Here is a 20,130-nt window from a genome sequence, read left to right as displayed (position 1 = left end):
TCATCCCTCTTTATGCATGAGTGACCAAGTGTGCAGTGCACAGCTGTGTTCACTGGGAGGATTGGCCTTCATCTTTGTCCTCAGGGCCACTCCCGAGAGGGGCTGGTGGTGACACGGGAGTGGCAGCTGTCCATTCCAGCTAGTGCAAACACACTGTGCCCAACGAGACCAAGTTCTTATTTGTTTCTTTTACTCGCTTCACATCTTTTTTTTTTTTTTTTAAGATTTATTTATTTATTTATTTATTTATTTGACAGAGTGAGAGGGAGAGTGTGAGCACAAGCAGGGGGAGCAGCAGGCAGAGGGAGAGGAAGAAGCAGACTTCCTGCTCTGTGGGGGGCCTGATACACAGTTCATCCCAGAGCTCTGGGATCACGACCTGAGCCAAAGGCAAATGTTTAACCAACTGAGCCACGCAGGTGTCCTGCTTCACATCTTTTAACACCTTTATTGAAATTTAATTAATTTATTAATCTATTTGTTTTAAAGTAAGCCCTATGCCCAACATAGGACCTGAACTCACCACCCCGTGATCGAGTTGCGTGCTCTACCGACGGAGCCAGCCAGGCGTCCCTTATTGAGATATAATTTATATACAATAAACTGAATGTTTAAAGTGTACATTAAGTTTAGACATATGTATGCACCATGAGGCCATCACCACAACCAAGACAGTGGACATACTCATCACCCCCAAGGCTCCGTCATGCCCCCTTGTCATTCCTCCTTCCATCCCCACTGATCTATCACTACACATCTGTTCACATTTCCTAAAGTTCTATACGGATGGAAGATACGGTGCGTACCCTTTCTTTTAAAGGCAACATAACTATCTTGAGATGCATCCGTATTGTGCGTATCAATAGTTTGTTCGTGGCTATTGCAGGATAGTAGCCATTGTATGGATATGCCCTGATTTGGTAGACACATGTTGACCTGTGTTTGGAAACAGCTGCTGTGAGCACTCATATGCAAATCTTTGTAGGGACAATTTTCTCCCACTTGGGTAAATGTCTAGGAGTAGAATGGCTCATGCAGTGGGTATGAACTTAACAACAACACAGCTTTATTGAGGTGTAATTTACACACCCTTAAATTCACTCATTTTAAGTGTACAACCAAACCATTTTAGCAAGTTTACAAAGTTGTGCAGCCTGCACCACAACCCAGTTTCAGAGCGTGTCCAGCACCCCAGAAACATCCCCCTTGGTCCCCCCCTTCCTTTGCTTTAGTCCCTTCCTTCCGTCCTCCCTCACTACTATCCTTTTTTTTTTCTACTTGTTAATTTGCTGAATTAGACTGACTGGTTTTAAAACGTTCTGGTCAAGTCAGTTCATCTGGTACCACCTCGTTTTGGGGTTTCTCCGTAAAACGGGGCTGGCATGGATTACAGGTGCTTAACCCACTCCTCTCCCTCTCTCTCCCTTCTTCTCGGCCTCCCTGTGCCTGGCACTGTGCCTCTGGGTACAAAGTAGGCACGACAAATACTGGAAAGAAAGTAGGAAAGAATGGGTCTCCAGCCACCGACCACCCACTCCCGCCCGGCCTCGCGCAGCCGGGCTCTGCCATTTGCGAACGGCTTCAGGTCCACACTCTGAAACTGCCGCCGCCAAATCCGGCGTGACGGGCGGCCCCGTCCTGGCCAATCGGAGTTCGCCCTCTGGGCACGCCTCCATTTCTATAATCGACGACCAGTACGCAGTCTCGAACGTTGACCAATCAGTTGTTGAGTCCCGCTGTTGGTCCCGCCCCAACGTTGAAACTTCCGCTTCTGAACGCGGAGTAACGCTCGCTGGAGCGTCCCGCTCCGCCCGCAATCTGACCAATCAGGGAGGCCGCATCGGGCCCCGCCCCCAGCCTGCGAAGCGAGGGGTGGGCCGGGCGGAACTCCTGGCTGCGAAAGCTGCGGCGGGCGGCGGGCTTCCAGGGTTCCGGGCGGTGAGTGCGGGAGCGGCGCGGCTGGCGTGGGGAGGAAGGACTCGGGGGGAGCCCCCCCATCCCGAGCGTCCCCGCGGAGGATCCGGTGGCCGCGATGGGAAGGAAGGAGAAGGCTGAGCCCGCCGGCAGTTTTGTTGCCTCCGTTTTTCTTTTGAGAAAGAGGCTGTGACCCCGGGTCTTTCGCTCAGGTGAGGGCGGGGCCGGGGCTCCGGGTGGTGCGGGTCAGGATGTTTGCCTCCCTCATCCGCACCCTCCCCGCCCTCCCAGGGTCGTCTGTGCCCGGGGGAGGGGGGAGGGAGCACTGTCCATCGGAGCCTGGCCTCGCTCGGCCTCTGCTCCTGGTGTGGGCGGTCCACAGCTGACCGGTGTGGCTGGGGCGGGCGGGGCGCCGGGCCGGCTTTCTGAGAGTAAGGTCTGGCCGGACCCGGTGTTAGAACCGGCCTGGTGCGCAGTGAGGGAGACCGAGTTTCTGGGGGGAGCGTGGGCCTGGACCCCCGAGGGGATTAGGAAGCCCCCTCCCCAGCCTGCAGAAATTCCTTCTAGAGGCATCGGTGTGGCTTCGAGTCTGGGTCCCTGGGGGCAAAAGGCTGAGAGAGGAGGAGGAGGAGATGGCATCCCAGGCACCTCTGTGCTTCAAGGGAGAGGCTGGAGTGACCATGAGTCCTGGAGCCAGGGTTCAAATCCGGGCTTTGTCACTTACTAGCGGTGTCACGTGGGGCAGGTTGGTTAATTCCTCTGAGCTTTGGTTTCTTCATTTGTAGAAAGAAGGGGAAGATGGAAGGGTGGGCAGGACAGAGGGACGCTTCTCTTCAGAAGCCTGATCTGTGTCGGATTCACAAATTATAATACTTATATTTGTAGTCTTGCCCTCACTGTTTTCTACAAATTAAACTAATGTCATAGTTAAGGTTGTTAAAGGGGGATCGTTCCCTTTGGGGCATGTAAGTAAACACACTCTGGTCTGTTTAATAATAGACATTTGTTGAATGCTCACTGTTTACCAGGCACCATACTAAGGCTTAACATGCATTACCTCGTTTAATCCCTGCGTAATCTCAGGAGGTCTGTTATCATCTGGCAGTTGAGGAAACTGAGGCACAGAGTGATTAAATAACTTGCTTGAGGCTTCACAGTTAGGAAGTAGGAGAGTGGGGATTCGAACCCAGCCTCCTTGGCTGGTGTTGTGCTGTCTTCGCTTTAGGTAGAAGAGCTGGGCTTGGAACCCAGCCCGAGGGTACACTGCAGCCCAGGGGGACGCCACACCGTACACCTGGGATGGTGGAGACCAAGGACTTGGTGCAGCTCCGGCAGCTCAACTTGGCGCTCCTGAAGCAGCTGTGGGCCGGGCAGGATGCCGTGCGGCGGTCAGTGGCCAAGGCGGCCTCAAAGGTGAGCACCCACGTTGAGAACTCGCAAGGCAGGTGTGGAAGTGGCTGCCTAACTAGGCAGGTCCCAGGCCTCCTGTGCAACGCATCCAGTTTAGAGAAAACTGAGGCCCAGCCAAGAAGGGACTGGCCTGGGACACTGCAGAGGCCAGAGCGGGGATGAGGATTGAGGATCCAGGCCTTTGTGCCTAGAGCAGGTCAGCTGGGTGGGTGGTTGGGCTGCTCCCTGGGTGACCTGTCCTCTCTGTTCCAGTCAGCCCTGGACTCCACCAGCAGCTATGACTCCCAGACACCATCGTCCCAGGAGACGTCTTTAATGGCCTTCAGAGCCTCCAGCCTACAGGACGCCCACGAGGGTGATCCCTGTGATACATCCTGGTCTGATGGGACCAACTCTGGAGTGCTCTCTCTGCCATCTGCAAAGTACGGACACCAGGCATCCCTGGGCTCACTGAGGCCCTACTCGGCACCCTTGCTGGCCATCTCAAACCCAGATGACCCAGAGGTTTCAGCAGAGCTGGACAGTCCAGGGTCTCAGGAGTCCCAGGCCCAGAGCTCCACCCTGGATCAGCAAAGCAGGCTGTCCAAGGTAACATGGGAGAACAGCATTTCCTTGAACTTCAGTCTCCCTGTCTCACAAAGTACTCATTGGCAGGCTCCCTTCAGGGTGGGAGGCTTCCTGGAGATACCTTGAGTCATGTCCGGCTCCACGGAAGCGCTTAAAAAGTGGTGGTTGGTTGTTGTTTCTCAGCACTTTGCGAAGAAGGTGATAAGCCCATTATACAGATGGGAAGACCAAGGCTCAGAGGCAAAGCTTGTTCAGAGTCACACGTAGAGGGGGGCTTGGGGGCCAAACTCTTATCTTCCAACTCCCAAGCCCCTGGCTGAGCCCTGGGGCCCATGTCAGGGTATAAGTTAAGACATGGCCCCTTTCCTTCCCACAAGGTGGGGCCTCCTTCCGGGCTGGGCCTGCATGCCTAGCCTTTGCCCCTCTTTGTCTCCCTGCTCAGTCAAGAGTGACGTTCAGTGAGGAGGCTGCATTGCCTGACAGGAGCTGGCGCCTCAGGCCGTACTTAGGCTACGACTGGATTGCAGGTATGCCCACCTCCCTGAGCCTGCCCGAGCTCTGCCGGTGCCGAATGAAGGAGTCCGAGCTGCCATGTTATTTAGAGTGTATTGGTGCCAGGGCCCTCCAAAACTCTGTGTGCATCTCATCTCTTTACATCGAACTGCTTAATGCCCCATACCCCCGCCCCCAGCAGCCTCAGTGGCTGGGCTGGTCTCCCTCTGACTTTGTCCACCCCCCTAACTATCCATTTCTGGTATGGTAGCCAGAATGAATTTCTAAACATGGGAATCAGAGTAATTAGCACTTGGAATAAGATCCAAAATCTGTCTAGACTTACTTACTCTCTAGACTTCTGAGGTAAGACCTGGCTTCAGTTAGCCATGTGACATGATCTCTGACTATCAGCCTTTGGCTCTTTGCTCCAGCCTCACAGGCCTCTGTGCGGTCCACGACTACCTCAGGGCCTTTGCACTTGCACTTTGCACTTGCCGTTTCCACTGCCTGAATGTACTTCCCTGGTTGCTTTTCATCATTGAGGGCTCAGCTCAGGGGCTTCTGACCCTGAGAGTGGGGATTCGAACCCACCCCCACATCCCTGCCTGTGGCATCAGTCATTTGTATGTTCATATCATTTGTTCTCAGGAATCGTCCTGTTTCCTTGTTTCTTAGCTGAGTTTTCCAGTAGAGCATAAGCTTCACTCAAGCAGGGCCACAGCCATCTTCTTGCTGTATCTCCTGAGCCCGGGCTTAGAGGCATGTGGCGCACAGTAGGCCCTCACACAACCCTTGTTGAATGCATGAGTGAACGGCCATAAGAGGTTCTGCTGTTTGGCTTCCCATTTCATAAAGGGGGAACTGAGGCACAGAGAGGCTGAGTTACTTCTCGAGGCAGGTACTCCATGGGGTTGCTGGGACCCAGGGGTGGTGGGGACGCAGGCCCTGTCTCCAGAATTTCCCGGCCTGTCAGCTCACTGCCTTGCTTTCTGTTTCTGGAAAGTGGAGACACCCGCCTCCTGCCTGCCCTGTCCTCGCTCTCCTTCCCGAGGGGGGATGAACGCTCCCATCTCGGGCCTGTCCCTGCATTTGTGTGCTCTGCCCCATCCCCAAATCCTCCTCGTCTCTCGTCTCTCCCTCCTCGGTCCGTCCCACCAGCATGCGAGCACTGGGAAGGGTGAGGAGCATAGGTTTTATGGGGCGCCTGTTTCAGGCCTGTTATGTGCAATGTTCCATGAGCTTCCCTCGGCTTTGCTCCTGTTAACTCCTCTGCTCTTCTCAATGATCTGATGAGGCCGGTGCAGCTGTTGTCCCCTGTCCCCGTGGACAGATGAGAGGGCTGAGCCGCCAGCTCTGAGCCACTTCACAAAGTCTTACATCTGCTCAGCAGTAAAGCTGCAACCTGTTATTTTCTACCCCGATGAAATGTTTCTCTCTTTATTTTATTTAAAGATTTTATTTATTTGAGAAAGAAAGTACAAGTAGTGGGGAGATGGGCAGAGGGAGAGGGAGAAGCAGACTCCCCACTGAGCAGGGAGCCTGATGTGGGATTCGATCCGAGGACCCCAGGATCATGACTGAACCAAAGGCAGACCCCCAACCAACAGCTCCCCCCAGGTGCCCCCCTTGCCACCGTTTTTGTAAGGCTCCTGAGGGCAGGGCTTTGTCTAGTTCCCTCCTCTCCCCATGGCACGTAAAACTGCGTCCCCTAGGAGGGGCTCTGTAATTATTTTTTGTTTTAATATTTTTTGCACGGATGATAGTGCGTGAGGGTAGACCTGCACAGAGACAGGAACAGAAGTCACAGCAAGTGGCGCGTCCCCTCCAGGTCTCTACGAGACAGAGTAGGGGCAGCGCAGACTGGAGGGCTGTAAGAGTCCCCTGAATCTCGGCCGGTGGCCACACAGCAGCTCCCGGTGCTTTGCCCGCTCCAGGGTCTCTGGACAGCAGTTCACCCATCACCAGCAAGCCCGAGGCCTTCTTCTCGAAGCTACAGGATTTCCGGGAAGCCAACAAGGAGTTGTGCATTAACAGTGACCCTGAGTGAGCAGGGGTGCCGAGGGGTGGGCAGGGCGGCTGGGGGACCCCCATTGCCCAGCCTGCTCACCCCTCTCCCCTCACAGCCCCCAGTTTCTCGGCCCGCGGGAGAGCAGCGGCGTGGAGGAGGACCATGAATGTGAGTGGAAGCTCTCGGCAGGCACCCCGCAGCCTGGCCGGTGAGGTCTCCGGCGCCTGGGAGAGCAGCTGGGGTGCTGGGGACTCCGGGAGGGGGGCCTGAGGTCCAGACAGGATGGGGCAAGCCTTGGATGGGGGCTGGGGAGTGGGGTGGGGGGAGCGGAGGCCAGGCCTTGTGGGGATTAGGGCCGGCCCTGTGTCCCTCCCCGGCCGCCTGCTTTCCCGTGCGCCCCCACTTCTGCTGCCCGCGCTCTGGGAGGTGGGGGCGCCGGCCGTGTCACACGAGCGCCTGAGTCTCTGCTTTGGGTTCACATCTGCAGCGTGCGGTGCGTGCGCTGGTCACGTGAACACGTGTGTGCGTCCCCCGTGTGATGACCCGTTTGGGCACACGCACGTGTGTCTGTGAGCGTGACTGTATGAAGCCACGGCTCCTGTTTGCGATCGTGTGCAAGATCCAAATGTGTGTCCTGCTGGGGCGCACGTGCGTGTTCGTGTTCTGTACGTGTGCGCCTGTGCATGTGGCCTTGGGGGGGTGTTGGCGGGCCTGTGTGTTGGGGGCAGCGGCGGGGGGCGTGCAGGGATCTGGGGGCCCCGCTGAGAAGAGGCGCTCCCTCTCGCGGCCCGCAGGCGTGTACCACTACCGCGCCAACCGGCGGCTGTTTCTGGAGCCGTCTGATCCCGGCACCCCCTGCCGCCTGTGCCGGGCCCCTCGGGACCAGAAGCGTCCTGAGACTCTGGTGGCGCCGGCGCAGGTCAGGTGAGTGGCCCGAGCATGTAGGACACCTCGGGGCAGCCGGAGAAGAGCCGAGCCTGAGGCCTGCCCGGCCTGCGGGAGGGCAAGGTGGGCCCCCTAGCAGCCAGTCCGCTGTCCCCCTGCAGGGTGAGCGTCCCGCTGTCCATCCTGGACCCCCCGCACCGGTACCGCATCCACCGGCGGAAGAGCTTCGACGCCTCTGACACGCTGGCCCTGCCCCGGGTGAGCTGCCCTTCGGGGTGGGGGTGGAGTTGGGCTCCGAGCCCAGGCCCCCAGGGGGATCCTGGGGCCCAGAGAGTGAGGCTGGGCACCAGGAGAGCGAGCAGGCGGGTCTCCAAAGGTCCTGGGCTCCTTCCGTCACCTGTGACTGTGCTCGCTCCCTGTTCCTCGCCCTCCCCCAACACTTCCAGAAGCATCTGCCTGCTGCTCACATCATGCACACGAGCCTCACAGATTGAGCTCTAGGGTGCTGTGTGCATTGTTAGGATGAGCTCATGGAGCCCTCCCAGCCCCCAAGACTGCGGGCCCTGTTGCCATCCCACTGTACAGATAAGGAGACTGAGGCAGAGGGAGGTGACAGGTGTTGGGTCAGCAGGTGGAAGAGTGGGGATTTGAACCCAGGTCCTTGTGTTTCCTAGTGCCTCCCATGGAAGCGTTCTTTGTGTCTCCTGGGTAGGGCGGGGGGTCCGTGGGGACCCCACTCTCAGTTGAGGCTGGGGGAGCTGGGATTATGGGAGGAAAGTCGGTCTGCTCATCTGTAAAATGGGTACAGCGTACAGTCCTCAGAGTGGTGGGATGAGTGGGGCACCTCAGTGAATCAGTACATGTCAGGGGCATGGGGCAGAGTCTGGCACACAGGAAGAGCTCTGTCAGCATCCACGGGCTTCCCTCCTTCTGTCTCAGGCCAGGGGCCCAGGGCCTGGGTCAGTAGTGAAAGGAAGGCCTGGGGTAACCCAGTGTGTGGACACAGGCCTGCCCTGGGGGAGCCTCAGTCCCCAGGGCACGTCATGACTGTTTGGGGGGACGTAGCCCCCTCCCTGGGGTGCACCTCCTCAGAAGGTAGCCCTGCCACAGGTTGGGTGCCTTAACCCCTTGCTCTCCACAGCACTGCATGCTGGGCTGGGACATTCTCCCTCCGAAGTCTGAGAAGAGCTCAGCCCCCAAGAGCCTGGACCTCTGGTCCTGTGTCTTCTCCGAGGCCCAGCACCAGAAGCTGTCAGCTGCCAGTACTTCCCACCTGGTATGGTCCAGGGTGCCTCAGGAGGGACAGATGCCTTGGAGCAGGCCTTGGGGGGCAGCTGGGGGTAGGGACTACAGAGCCCAGAAGCATCTCTTGGAAGGGGCCTGTCCCCCCAGCCCATGGCACCCTTCTAGGCTGTCCTGCTCCCTGCCAGCTCCTGCACCCCACCCAGGAAGGTGACCCCGACTCTCTGATCCAGAAGGGGATGAGGTGGGAACCGAGGGGGATCTCTCAACTGGTTCCCTCTGACACCTCCCCATTTACCATTCAGGCCCTGCCAGCCAGGGTCCCGCCATTCACCCCAATCTGGTCAGAACCCCAGCCGCGCGCCCCCTGGCTGAAGCCCTGAGGACTGGCCACTTGGAGGAGGACAGAGCCCCTACCGTCACCTGTGACCCCTGTCCTCTGCTGGGGCACCCATGACAAGGGAGCCCTGCCTGGCCTCAGCTAGAGGTGGACTTGGGTCCCACCCTCCTAGTTGGGCAGGTGGATGGGCCCAGGCCTTTCTCCTTCCTGGGGACAGAGGTGGGGTCTCCAGGGTTGGGAAGCGGGGGGAAGATGATTCTGTGGCACGTTTATAAATAAAGCTCAGTACTCTGTGTAGCTCCAGATGGCCTTGTGTGCTGGGTCTGTCCTGCGGATGCCCTCTGCGGCCAGGAGGTGCCCTGGCCGCAGCCTCTTCCCTTCGCCTGGGGACAGACACGTGAGACAACCTGCACTGGGCTGGGTGATTCCATGGCCCAGGGCATGGCTCTTTGTGCAGCTCCCAGCTCCGAGTGGGTAGCCTCCCAGGTGGGGGTCCGGGGCTCAGGGTCTCAGGCTGGTCCCCTGGATAAGACAAGCTGTGGACAGCTGGGAGTGAGTGAGTTCTCTTCTTCCTGGTCCCTAAAGCTGGGGCCCGTTGCCGGAGAGCCTCTCTTGAAGTTCCTGGGCCAGTGGCTCCTCCCCTGCCCTCTCCAGCCCAGGCTGGGAGCCATGGGTGATCAGAGCCACCGCAGGCACAGACAGGGAAGCCAAGAGCCAGGCGGTGAGCTGGAGGCCAGGTTGGCAGAGGGTCCGGATCTCCCCTCCTGGGTTGCCAGTGTCTGTTTTCTTCCTGATAGGTTGAACATGATGCAGTTCCTGGTTTTGTAGGATAAAAATGGCATAAGTGGGGGCCCAGAGCCCAGAGGAGGCACGTGGTTTTTCTGAGGTTTCTCAGCTCAGAGGGCTGGAACGGGGGTTGTGGTCTCCTGTGGCCTCCACAGGAGCTGGGACGCCGGGGAAGCGTGGTCTGCCCGCTGCGCATGGTTCGCGTGCTAGTCAGGCGGGGGGTTCTGCTGCAGGAACTGGTGGACCCCCAGCTCTCAGGGCCTTCTGTGGGTTCCGGTTTGTCCGCGTACACATCCCTGCTTATTTTCTGCTTTTTTTTTTTTTTTTTTAATTTATTTGACAGATCACAAGCAGGCAGAGAGGCAGGCAGAGAGAGAGGAAGGGAAGCAGGCTCCCCCCTGAGCAGAGAGCCCGATGCGGGGCTCGATCCCAGGACCCTGGGATCATGACCTGAGCCGAAAGCAGAGGCTTTAACCCACTGAGCCACCCAGGCGCCCCTATTTTCTGCTTTTTTGATGCTAGCCATTCGAATGGGTGTGAATTGGTATCTCGTTGTGGTTTTGGTTTGTATTTCCCTGATGATGAGTGATGGGGAACATTGTTTCTAGGGCTTGTGGGCCATCTGTATGTCTTCTTTGGAGAAACATACATTCAAGTGCTCTGTTCATTTTTAGATTGGGTTGTTCGGGGTTTTTTTGTTTGTTGTTGGTTTTTTTTTTATGTTGTTCACATGTCATTTTAAGTCATAGGGCCTGTGGGAGTCAGTGGTTTTGTTAGAAATTCTCTGGCCAGAGGGAAAAGAGAATCTGGAAACCTTCAGCCAAACAAAAGTTACAAATTTACAGCTGAGATCAGCTTAGAAGTTCAGCTAACCCAGAAAAGCCACAGTTGGACCGAGACAGATGTTTCCCATCAAAGTCCTGACTGCCCTGTTGGGTCCATGAAAGCCTCAGGGTAGGTGGTTTCTCTGGAAACACAATTCTTTTGAAAATGTAGGTTTTACCAGTTTACTTCCAGTCACTCCTCTGTACGAGAAACCACACCCATGGTCTCCCGACACTGTGACCCATTGACAGTCAGAGACTTGTCCGCCACCGGGAAAAGTGGGTCTAAGCTCTGCCGCTCAGGCTGTGAGATCGCGCTAATTTCAGAGATGTTCAAATGTGAAAGGATTTGCTTCTTAGAATGAGACCAAAAAAAGGCTATTTTTTTAATTAAAAAATTGTTTCATTTTATTATTTTTTAAAGATTTTATTTACTTATTTGAGAGATAGGGAGGGAGCCCAGAGGCAGAGGGAGAAACAGGCTCTCCGCTGAGGAGGGAGCCAGACAGGGGACTCAATCCCAGGACCCTGAGATCATGACCTGAGCCGAAGGCAGACGCTTAACCGACTGAGCCACCCCTGGACAGAGTTTCGTGTCTCCCAGGCCCGCTCCACTCAGCCTGCAGCCCCCCCCTTAGGATCGCCCAGATCTCTTCCTGTCCCTTAACCTTCCACATCTCAGCTGCTGTGTCCCTCAGGTGCCCCCCTGCCCCCTGTCACACGCTTCTCTTGCCCACTCTCGTCCATCTCGGCCCTATAGGTTAAGTCCCTGATCATGAGCTTCCTTGCTCTGTGTCTCTCTCCCCTGCTGGCATGTAATTTTGTGAGAGCGGAGGGGGTCTTTTTTTCCTTAGTTGGATTGTTTTGTTTTGTTTTCTCAAAAGTAGTGGCTCACCCGTATTCAGGGTTTGGTGTTTTCCTCCCGCCTGGTTTCCCACCTGCGTCAAGGCTTTAATTTCCTGGAGCTGAAGGAGCCTCATGTTTGGGTGCACACACTGATGGGCCGTGCATGTTTCTCCCTGCTCCTGCAGATTAATAACGTTCTTTTTCTTTGTTCCCCCTCCAAGTATGTGGCATAAATTCCAAAGGAAAAAAACAAGATTGCCTACTTCTTCCCAAACTGATGTGCGTCAGTCACTTAAGAAAGGGGGGCTCAGTTGGTGGAGTGCATGACTTCATCTGGGGGGTGGTGAGTTCGAGCCCCACACTGGGAATAGCGATTATTTAAATAAACCTAGAAACAGAACAAAATGGGGAGTCTGACCTCTGTTGCCTGTATCACTACGTAGACACACGGACCCACGTGGGCCGTTCATTCACACACATGCTCACTGGGTTGCCACGTTGAGGTCCTGCTGTGTGCCAGGCACTGTTTGGGGCTCCGCAAAGTGAGCAGTGAACCAGGCGACAGTGACAGCAGGGTCCTGCCCTCCCCCCCAGAGTCCCCATGCAGGAAAAGCTGACACTGTAATGTGTCGGGGTGGTGAGTGCTGACCACTGCCCCCCACCCCACCCCTTGCCTCCCACCCCCAGAGCAATCTTCCAGCCCAGGTTTTTTTCTGAGTCTTCAAGACGCTGGCCAACCTTGGCCTCCAGGTCTTGATCCACGCTGCTCCCTCTGCCCCGTGCTCTCTTCCCACCCAAGCCTCAGCTTCCACATCTGGTGCTCAGAGACCTTCCCTGCTCCCACAGAACAGGGTACGACCGCTTGTGTCTGAGGCCCCCTGTGCTTACCCACCAGAGCCCCCTCACTCTCACCAGTGAGACGCTTGGGGGCAGGAGCTGGGCCTGGACTCGTGCTCAGCTGTAGCCGAGAGCAGCACGAGGCATATGTCAGATGGCAGACGAGTGACTGAATGGATGAGCCCCTAGGTCTTGGGGAGGCAGAGGCCACTGGGACCTGAGGAGAGCGAGTCCCAGGATGTTGGCTCTGCCCGTTTGAATGAGAACTGTCACTGGTTTTCAGTGGGTCAGGTTGTCATGCGTCTCTGGCAAACCAGGGGGGTTCTGGCCTCCTGGGAGGACATGTGGGGAGTGACCCTTCCCTCCCGGAAACTTCCTGCACCTGTCAGCAGCTGTGGGCCCCAGTCCCTGGTGTGCGATGGGGAACGCACGGAGGAATGAACGCTAGCTGGCCTCCCAGGGGACCCCTCCAACTTCCCAAAGAACAGAAGCATTTCCCAGTTGCCATCCTGGAGGGTGACTCCCTGGAGGGGCTGAGCAGCCGCCCTACTCCTACGCCCCTGTCCTCATGGAGGTGGACCATGTGTGGCCCAGAATATAGCAAAAAGCTGGATTTTCCAGAATTAACTCCCCGGGTACTGTTTGAACTCAGCATTCTTATGTTCTGGGAATTGACAACATTTTGGTACAATGAAAGTTTCTACTGGGCACCCCAAGTCAGAGATCGGGGTTCAGGCCCCCCTCCCCCGCTGTTTGGCGGCTTTCTGACCATGACGTTGGGCATGTCACATAACTCCAGCTCGGCCTACCCTCTGTCAAGGGTGACAGGGCCTGCGGGAGGTGGGGAGGCTGACCTAACAGGGGCCTAACTGGTAAGACACGACAGTTGTCATCGGCTGTTCAAGCCCTCCGCCCCATCCTGTCATAAGATCAGCGCCGTCTGGAATGGGGTGCAGTGCCCCCTCTGAATTCACACTCCCTTGCCTCCTTCCTCCCAGGGAGGAGGAGCAATGGAGTACGGAGTAAATGGGGTTAAAGCCTTGCTCCCCCGGCTGCTCCGGGGGGCCGTTGCCGAGAGCAGGGGGCAGAGCAGGCCTGTCGTTGGGCCCTGCCCGCAGCGAGGAGGACGGGCGGTGGAGTAGGCCACAGGACTGCGGGTGACCAGGGCCTTCCCCACGGCCAGCATCTCAGGCATGTGAGGGTGGGTGGCGAGGCTGCGCAGGAAGTCATGAGGGGAAGCCAGCCTCCGCGGGACGGTGCTGTGGCCATGCAGTGAGGTTGGGCCTCCCTGACTAGGTGCCTGATGGTGGCTTAGGTGGCCTTCGGGGATATCCCCTGTCGTGGCACTGGGCTTAGCCCTGACCACAGGGTATTTGTTTTCAGGCCCTCTTTGTCTGGCTGGAAGTGGGCCTCTGTCTCCATCCCCAGAAGCCCCCAGCAGTCCTCTCTGGCTTCTGGCAGGGCACCTGCTGGGGGATCTGGTGCTGTAGGCCCCAGCTCCAAGCCAGCCAGGGGACCCGTGGGATCTCCGCTGGGTAAGAAGGCCAGGGGAGAGGCTCTGAGAATTTCCCAGATCTCAGATGTGGTACGCAGGGGATATGGCCTCAGGGATATAAAACCCCAGCCCAGACTGAGAGCCCTCCTTCCCACTCCCAACAAATTCCGGCAGCCTTCCCAATCCCCCTAGCCAGAGTCTGCTGGGAGAGGGAGCAGCAGCTCTAGGGGACACCATCCCAGATCGGTGGGGTCCATGCCAGCCAAGAGGACAGAGCACTGGGCCTGGAGCCATGGGCCTGGGGTTCAGAGCAAGTCCGTGGGCCCCGGAGCCCCAGCTTCCTCATCTATAGGGTGGGCGTTCTAATGCTGCCTACCCAAGGAGGGCGTTTTTTGAGGACTGAACGAGATGCTAGGTTTTGAGATGAGTAGTGTGGCAGCCCGTACTTAGAGCTAACTCACTGTCAGACGCTGGGACTGAAAGCAAGGGCCAGTATGTGTCCTGCAGGGTCAGGGGCCTGTCTCTGGGGAGTCGGCCCCCTCCCCCCAGGCCTCAAACACAGTAAGGAATGAGGGAGGGGAGGGGGAAATGCTGGGTAATTTCTCCAGGAAATGGTTGATAAAAAGGGCCCTGCCTGGCCCCCTAGCCCTACCAGAGCGGCCCCCCACCAGCCTGCGTGCCTGGGAGAGCCAGCCAGGCTGCTGAGAACAATAAGGCTGGGCTGACCCAAGCCCTGGAAACCACTCAGGCCCTTCCAGGAATCCCTGGGTCAGAATTTAGAGTGTGGGACTGGGTGACACAGCATAAGAAGAGAGCGGCCGAGGGCGTGAGGTGACCTCCGTCCATCTCCTTCAGCAATAAGTCTCTCTCCTTCAAGAACTATTGTCCAGACCTTTCCTCCATCTCCCTGCCTGGACCCACGCCCTCCCTGCCCCACCCCACCCCCAGCTCTGGAAGCCGTTCCTGCCCGGGCCACCTTGTTGGCCTTCATCTCCGCATGTCTCTTGACCAGGGCTAGGTGGGCTCATCGGATCTTCTCGCCTTGCTTGGCTGGGGCTTTCTGGTCAGGGGTCCCTGGATGCTGCTTATCCCTGTCGGGGCTTGTCAATACCCTTGGAGGACATGGTGGCCACCAGCATTAGGAAGAGCCAGAAGCACCCGTGGGTCCACAGAGTGGGTTTGATGGTGGCCCCAAAGACATTTATCTTCCCAGAACCTCAGAATATGGCCTTGGCAGATGGAATGGAGGTAAGGCTCTCGAGATGAGATCATCCTGGATGAGGGAGGGCCTTAACTCCAGGAGCAGGTGTCCTTGTAAGAGACAAGAAGGCACACAGACACATGGTTGGGGGGGGAATGTGACGACGGAGGGGGAGACTGGAATGACCCGTCTACAAGCTGAGGACCCCAGGATTGCTGGTAGCTCCCAGGAGCTGGGACAGGGGCCTGGAACAGTCTCCTTCAGAGCCTCTGGAAGGAACCAACCCTCCTGACACCTCGATTTTGGACTTCTGGCCTCCAGAACCATGAGAGAACCCATCTCAGTTGCTTCAGGTCACCCCGTCTGTGGTGACCATGGCTGCCCCGGAAGACTAACACAATTCACGAGAAGTCCGGGTGAGTGAGGCCGGCCCCGCACTGGGCGGGCCCACGTGACAGCTGCTCACAGGTGAGCTCCCGTCCAAGATTCGGTTCTTAGCTTCAGGAATTGATTTTCATGGGAAAGCAAAAGCCTCAGTGTTATGGGCCGAGCGTGGCTCCCCCCACCCCCCCGCCATTCGTATGTTGGGACTGGGACCCCAGCACCTCAGAAGGTAACTGAATCACGAGATAAGGTCTTTGAAAAGGTGACGAAGTTCTTTACCATCCGGCATGACTGGTGTCCTTCTAAAAAGGGGAAATTTGGACTCCAAGAGGCACCCACTCGGAGGCCAGGCCGTGTGAGGACATGGCAAGATGGCCACCTCCACGCCAAGGACAGGACCACGGAGGAAGCCACCCCCTCCTCCATCTGGGACTAGCAGCCTCCAGGACTCTGAGACAACACACTTCTGCTGTGTAAGCCACGTGGTGTGTGGTGCTTGGTGAGGGCAGCCCTGGCTGACTGCCCCCCCCACCCCCACCCCAGGGCACACATGCCCTCCCACTCCCCCCACACACTCAGCATCCTCCCATGTGCGTGCCTGCGTGCGTGTGTGCACGCGCTTGCGCACACACTCACACACACACACACACGTGCTGCAGGAGGCCCTGTCATTGTCACTGTGGCCCCAACACTTAGTCATTTAACAACCCACTGGGTTGCGTTGCTTTCATGGAAGCCAACGCTTGGCTTTTCTTTTGCCGAGAGCTTCTCACTCAATTTCTCTCGGTCTCACTTTTCATTCTGACTGGGAAGGATTTTTTCTCAGTCTCTCTCTCTTGTGGTTTTGACTGCGCCACAGGCTGTAGCTTTGGCCCCACACCTCCCGGCTTAGCTCTTGCCTCTCCTAGGTGTCCAGTGGCGACGGGGGGTGGGGTGGGGGGGAGGTGGGGGGCCTTGCTTGTCAGCCCCTCCCCCACCCCAGCTGCTCAGCCTGTTTGCAAAGTGGAAGGTCGGGTGCAGAGGGGGGTGTGGGGGAAGGACGAGTGACGGTGAGAAGTGAGCTCAGGGCGGGGCCCCAGCTTGTGGACAGACCCAAAGGGTGTCATGCAACGTCCTCAGCTGGGGGTTCCTGTGAGCAGTTCGAGAAGTGTTGGGGCACAGAGGATCCCAGCGTGGTAGCTAGAGCCCCTTCAGGGCCTTGGGGTCACCAGCTGATCACACAGCTTTCCCCCAGGGGGTGCTGACACCTGTTTGCCCCAGCTGTGCCGCCCCTCCCCCAGCCACCGGGCTTGGGGTTCTCCACCCCCTTCCTTCAGGCAGGACTCAAGTGCACTCCTGCAGTTGCCAGCAGTGACTCGGGGACAGGCGCTCCGTGCCCTCCTTAACTCAGAGGTGCTAATTGGAAAGTCTTAGAAGGATCCGTGGGAGAAAACAGCCCCTTCCTGCTTTGAGACTCTTCCGACCCCAAATCCTCAGACTCCCGTCTTCCTTTCCAGATTATGTGGACCTGGCGGGCAGGGGCCGCAGAGGAGGGTTGTTCATCTCTGGAATAGCGGAAAAGTGCTTTCTTTTTTCCCTTCTTGGACAGTTCGCCTCTCAACTCGATCTCATAGCCATACGTTGGCTGTTGTAATGCTACCTCCCAGGATACGGGGAAGAATGAACGAGCCCACGTGGGTAAGGACAGTTACAGATGGACCTGTGTTCCCCCAAAGCCCAAACTTGAGGCCCTAACCCCCAAAGTGACCACATGTGAGGACAGAGCCTCTAGGGAAGTAAGGTTAAATCGGGTCCTTAGAGCCCGGATCCAGTAGTGGGCCGTAGAGGAAACGGACATGAGGGTGTGCACCCCTCATGCATGAATGCGGTCATGCGGGGACCCTGAGAAGGCAGCTGTCTGCAAGCCGAGGAGAGAGGAGAGGGGTCTGCAACCTCTGGAGAAGCCAACCTTGCTGACACAGGGGACTTGGGCTTCCAGCCTCCAGGACTGGGAAAAGCAGGTGTGTGGTCTGAAGCCCCCCCACCCCGGTCCGTGGTAGTGTCTTACAACAGCAGCAGCGAGTTAATAGTGGGGCTCCCGTGATGGCTGGCAGGCACACAGTCCCCGCTCAATGCGTGGGAGTCAGTACGGTGGGGAGGTCACTCTTCCTGCTGTCCCCGCACATCTGAGGTCAGATGTTGTCCTGCACTGTCTGTTTGTACCACCTCCAGCCGTGGGACCTGGGACCGAGCCTGCCTCCCTGTGGGTCAGGGAACGCGTTTGTTTACCCTCAGCCTCAATGCGGCTTCCACTGCTGGGAAATCTTAAAAATAATGTTACTGTGGGACAAAGGCTGAGTCTTAGGAGATGGCGGGGGTGGGGGCGGTCTCGTAAACTGTGAGGCGACAACTGAATGCTCAGCAAGGGCATCCGTTCAGACACGTGGCCCTGGCTGCCCGCCCGGTGGAGAGGACTCAAATTTCTAAAAGCCCTCTGGGCTCCTTGTCTTTAGCAGTGGACTCAGTGGAAGGCTGCCAATCCGGACTGTACGACATTATTACTCACTCAGGGGGGCTTTCTTCATTAAATCAACAAATACTTACAGGGCCAAGTCCTGGCAGTGGGGGGTGGGAGGGGAGGGGAAGCATTGAACCAATGGGGCAAAACTCCCTGCCCTCCTAGGAGTCCTTTGGCTCTCTGGGTAACCTCTCCCTCCTGGAACCCTGGAGACTGGGGGCCTGCAGGGAGACTGGGGGCCTTCTCTGTCCTGGAGGGTCACACATTTGCATGTTTAGAATAGATCCCCATCGTAGTAGTAGCTGGCCAATGAATATTCTAGAGCTTCCTGTGGGTCCAGCTCTACGGAAGACTCATCAGCTCCTTTCATCTTTGCAGGGCCCTCTGAAGTGGGGGAAGCCAGTCGGGGGAGGTTAACCAGCTCCCTCCAGCTGGCTTGGTGGTGGCAGGGACAGCGGAGCGGTTAGAAACCAGCTTTGTTTGGCTTTCCCAAACTCCTCTTTTTTTTCAGCAACACCTGGCTACCTCCAATATTGCATTTTATTGGTTTTTGTTGTTGTTGTTATAGTTTTTGTTTTAAATTTGCAGCACGGATCACGTGAAAGAGGTTTTCTATGTGCTCTTCGTTTTGCTGAGTCCGGAGAAGGGGATAGGGACGCAGCTGCAGCAAGAAGAAGCCACCTTGGCCCCTGGGCCCTTGCAGGGCTGAGCTCCCACACAGGGGCCCCGGGGGTGCTGAGTACTGCCTGACCTGGTCATTTTGAAATCAGGGGCCCCTCCTGGGAAGGATGCAGGCTGAGGAGAGCTGCAAAGCAGGCTCACAAATCAGGGCCTGAGATGACTCAGTGGTGGTTATTTATTACCTATCTACATTTCTCGGTCTGATTGGGCTGCTGGAGGGCCAAGCCTCCTTCTTTCTGGGTGCTGACTAAGCAACCCAGGGTCCTGCCCACCTCTGTCCTCATCTGGAGCTCGTTCTCCTTGCCCTCAGCAACACGTGGGCCCCATGGGGCCACTGGAAGTTCCCCCTAACTGCCCTCGCCGAGGTCTTCCCAGCAGCCCTGCTCTCTGGGGGTTCCTGTGCTTTCTCCCCACAGTTCTGAGCCTGTCTGTCACCTCCTCAGGGAAGCCCTCTCTGACCACCATGTCCACCCTGTCATGATCTGCTTAGGTGGCCTGGACAGAGCAAGATGGAGTCCCTCATGCCAAGCTGGGGCCCGTGTCAAGCAATGACACGGGCAGTGAAGGGGTCCGCAGCTCCGAGATCTCGCTGAGACCCGCACCAGCTGAGGACGCCCCAGAACTGTCCAGCAGAAGGCGACCAGGTCTGCAGGGGCCCGAGACTGATGAAGCTCCTTTAAAAAGGGGAGGATGTTGGTAGCAAACGGTCAGACTTTTCAGACACGACCCCTCTCTGTCTGATCGCTTCAAAAACGCAGCTGTACCCGAGGCTCCGGCCGACGGATCTCCAAACAGAACTGAGATGCTTCTCAGTTGAACATAAGAAGCAGTGAGTGCTGAGCGCTGCCCTGGGCTGGACTGAGGTCTCATCTCAACCGGACGCCCGCAGATGGACTTCATGACTGGTCCATCATCTTCCTGCGCCCTCTGTCCTCCTGTTTGTTGTGTGGCTTGTCTAGTGTTCTGCTCCTGTGCCCTGTAAGAAGCCAAGCTAATCAGCAGGTAAAATGTCATTGAGTTTGGAATCCTGGACCTGCTTCCTAATTATGTCACCCCTGCTTTACTATGGAATAAAGCCGGCATCGTGGAAAGACAAGGCTTGCGTGCACGCCGTGCTCAGGACGGCTGGCGTGGCCAGCAGGATTCCATGTCATTGACTCATCGTGTGTTGGAAAATTGAGAAGAACCTGAAAAGAATGCAGGATTCCATGTCATTGACTCATCGTGTGTTGGAAAATTGAGAAGAATCTGAAAAGAATGCTAGAATCTTGCTTGACTTGACCGTAGCAGAACTGAAAGTAGTAAACTGGGGAATAAATTGATGCGAATACAGACTTTGCAGGCATCCCACTGAGGATGAAATCCTCAGGGATGGGCAGGTGCAGCCGAGACGATGGGCTCTGTGCAGGGAGCGGTCAGCAGTGGAGGCCCATCCGGGGCTCACCCCTTGGCATGCCGGGCATGAGGTGGAACTAGCCAAAGTCGAGACCACGGGACGCTGCCTTGGAAAGGCACTTGGAAGTCTAAGAAAAATTAAACAATTTGGGAACATTGCAAAGATACAAGCCTCTACTGGCCAAATTAATCTATAACTTGGCAGAAAGACGTGAACAAAAATCGTGGAAAAATCTGAATATCCTAGATGCACGTAGCAAGTAGAACTCTGCATAGTTAAGAAATTATGTATACCAGCTGCTAGGTTACAAAGAAGGAAGATG

General features: G+C 56.7%; 1 protein-coding gene across 4 annotated transcripts; it reads left to right on the top strand.

Moving 5' to 3' along the window:
- The first annotated feature begins 1,840 nt into the window (after positions 1-1,840).
- On the top strand, positions 1,841-9,164 carry MIIP (migration and invasion inhibitory protein). Of its 4 annotated transcripts, none has more exons than XM_047727970.1 (11): positions 1,908-1,938; positions 2,700-2,879; positions 3,140-3,327; positions 3,577-3,912; positions 4,334-4,418; positions 6,321-6,429; positions 6,510-6,562; positions 7,189-7,318; positions 7,441-7,537; positions 8,421-8,555; positions 8,827-9,164. In XM_047727970.1, exons 3-11 carry the CDS (start codon positions 3,214-3,216, stop codon positions 8,902-8,904), a joined length of 1,137 nt encoding a protein of 378 aa, XP_047583926.1. In that variant the 5' UTR covers positions 1,908-1,938; positions 2,700-2,879; positions 3,140-3,213; the 3' UTR covers positions 8,905-9,164. The 4 variants fall into 4 exon arrangements, with proteins under 4 accessions (XP_047583923.1, XP_047583926.1, XP_047583927.1 ...); XM_047727971.1 differs by lacking the exon at positions 1,908-1,938 and adding an exon at positions 1,945-2,126; XM_047727967.1 differs by lacking the exon at positions 2,700-2,879 and having other exon boundaries at positions 1,841-1,938.
- Positions 9,165-20,130: the final 10,966 nt, after the last annotated feature.

Source organism: Lutra lutra, chromosome 4, assembly GCF_902655055.1.
Source record: "Lutra lutra chromosome 4, mLutLut1.2, whole genome shotgun sequence".
Lineage (NCBI taxonomy): Eukaryota > Metazoa > Chordata > Mammalia > Carnivora > Mustelidae > Lutra > Lutra lutra.
The sequence above is the reverse complement of the archived record's forward strand: the minus strand, read 5'-3'. Positions and strand labels throughout refer to the sequence as shown.

What these genes read in the sequence shown, in the direction of transcription:
- MIIP (XM_047727967.1), top strand. Translation starts at nt 3,214, where the DNA reads ATGGTGGAGACCAAGGACTTGGTGCAGCTCCGGCAGCTCAACTTGGCG. An exon ending in AGCAAAGCAGGCTGTCCAAG is followed by an intron (nt 3,913 to 4,333) that starts GTAACATGGGAG and finishes CTCCCTGCTCAG; the next exon opens with TCAAGAGTGACGTTCAGTGA. An exon ending in AGGCTACGACTGGATTGCAG is followed by an intron (nt 4,419 to 6,320) that starts GTATGCCCACCT and finishes TGCCCGCTCCAG; the next exon opens with GGTCTCTGGACAGCAGTTCA.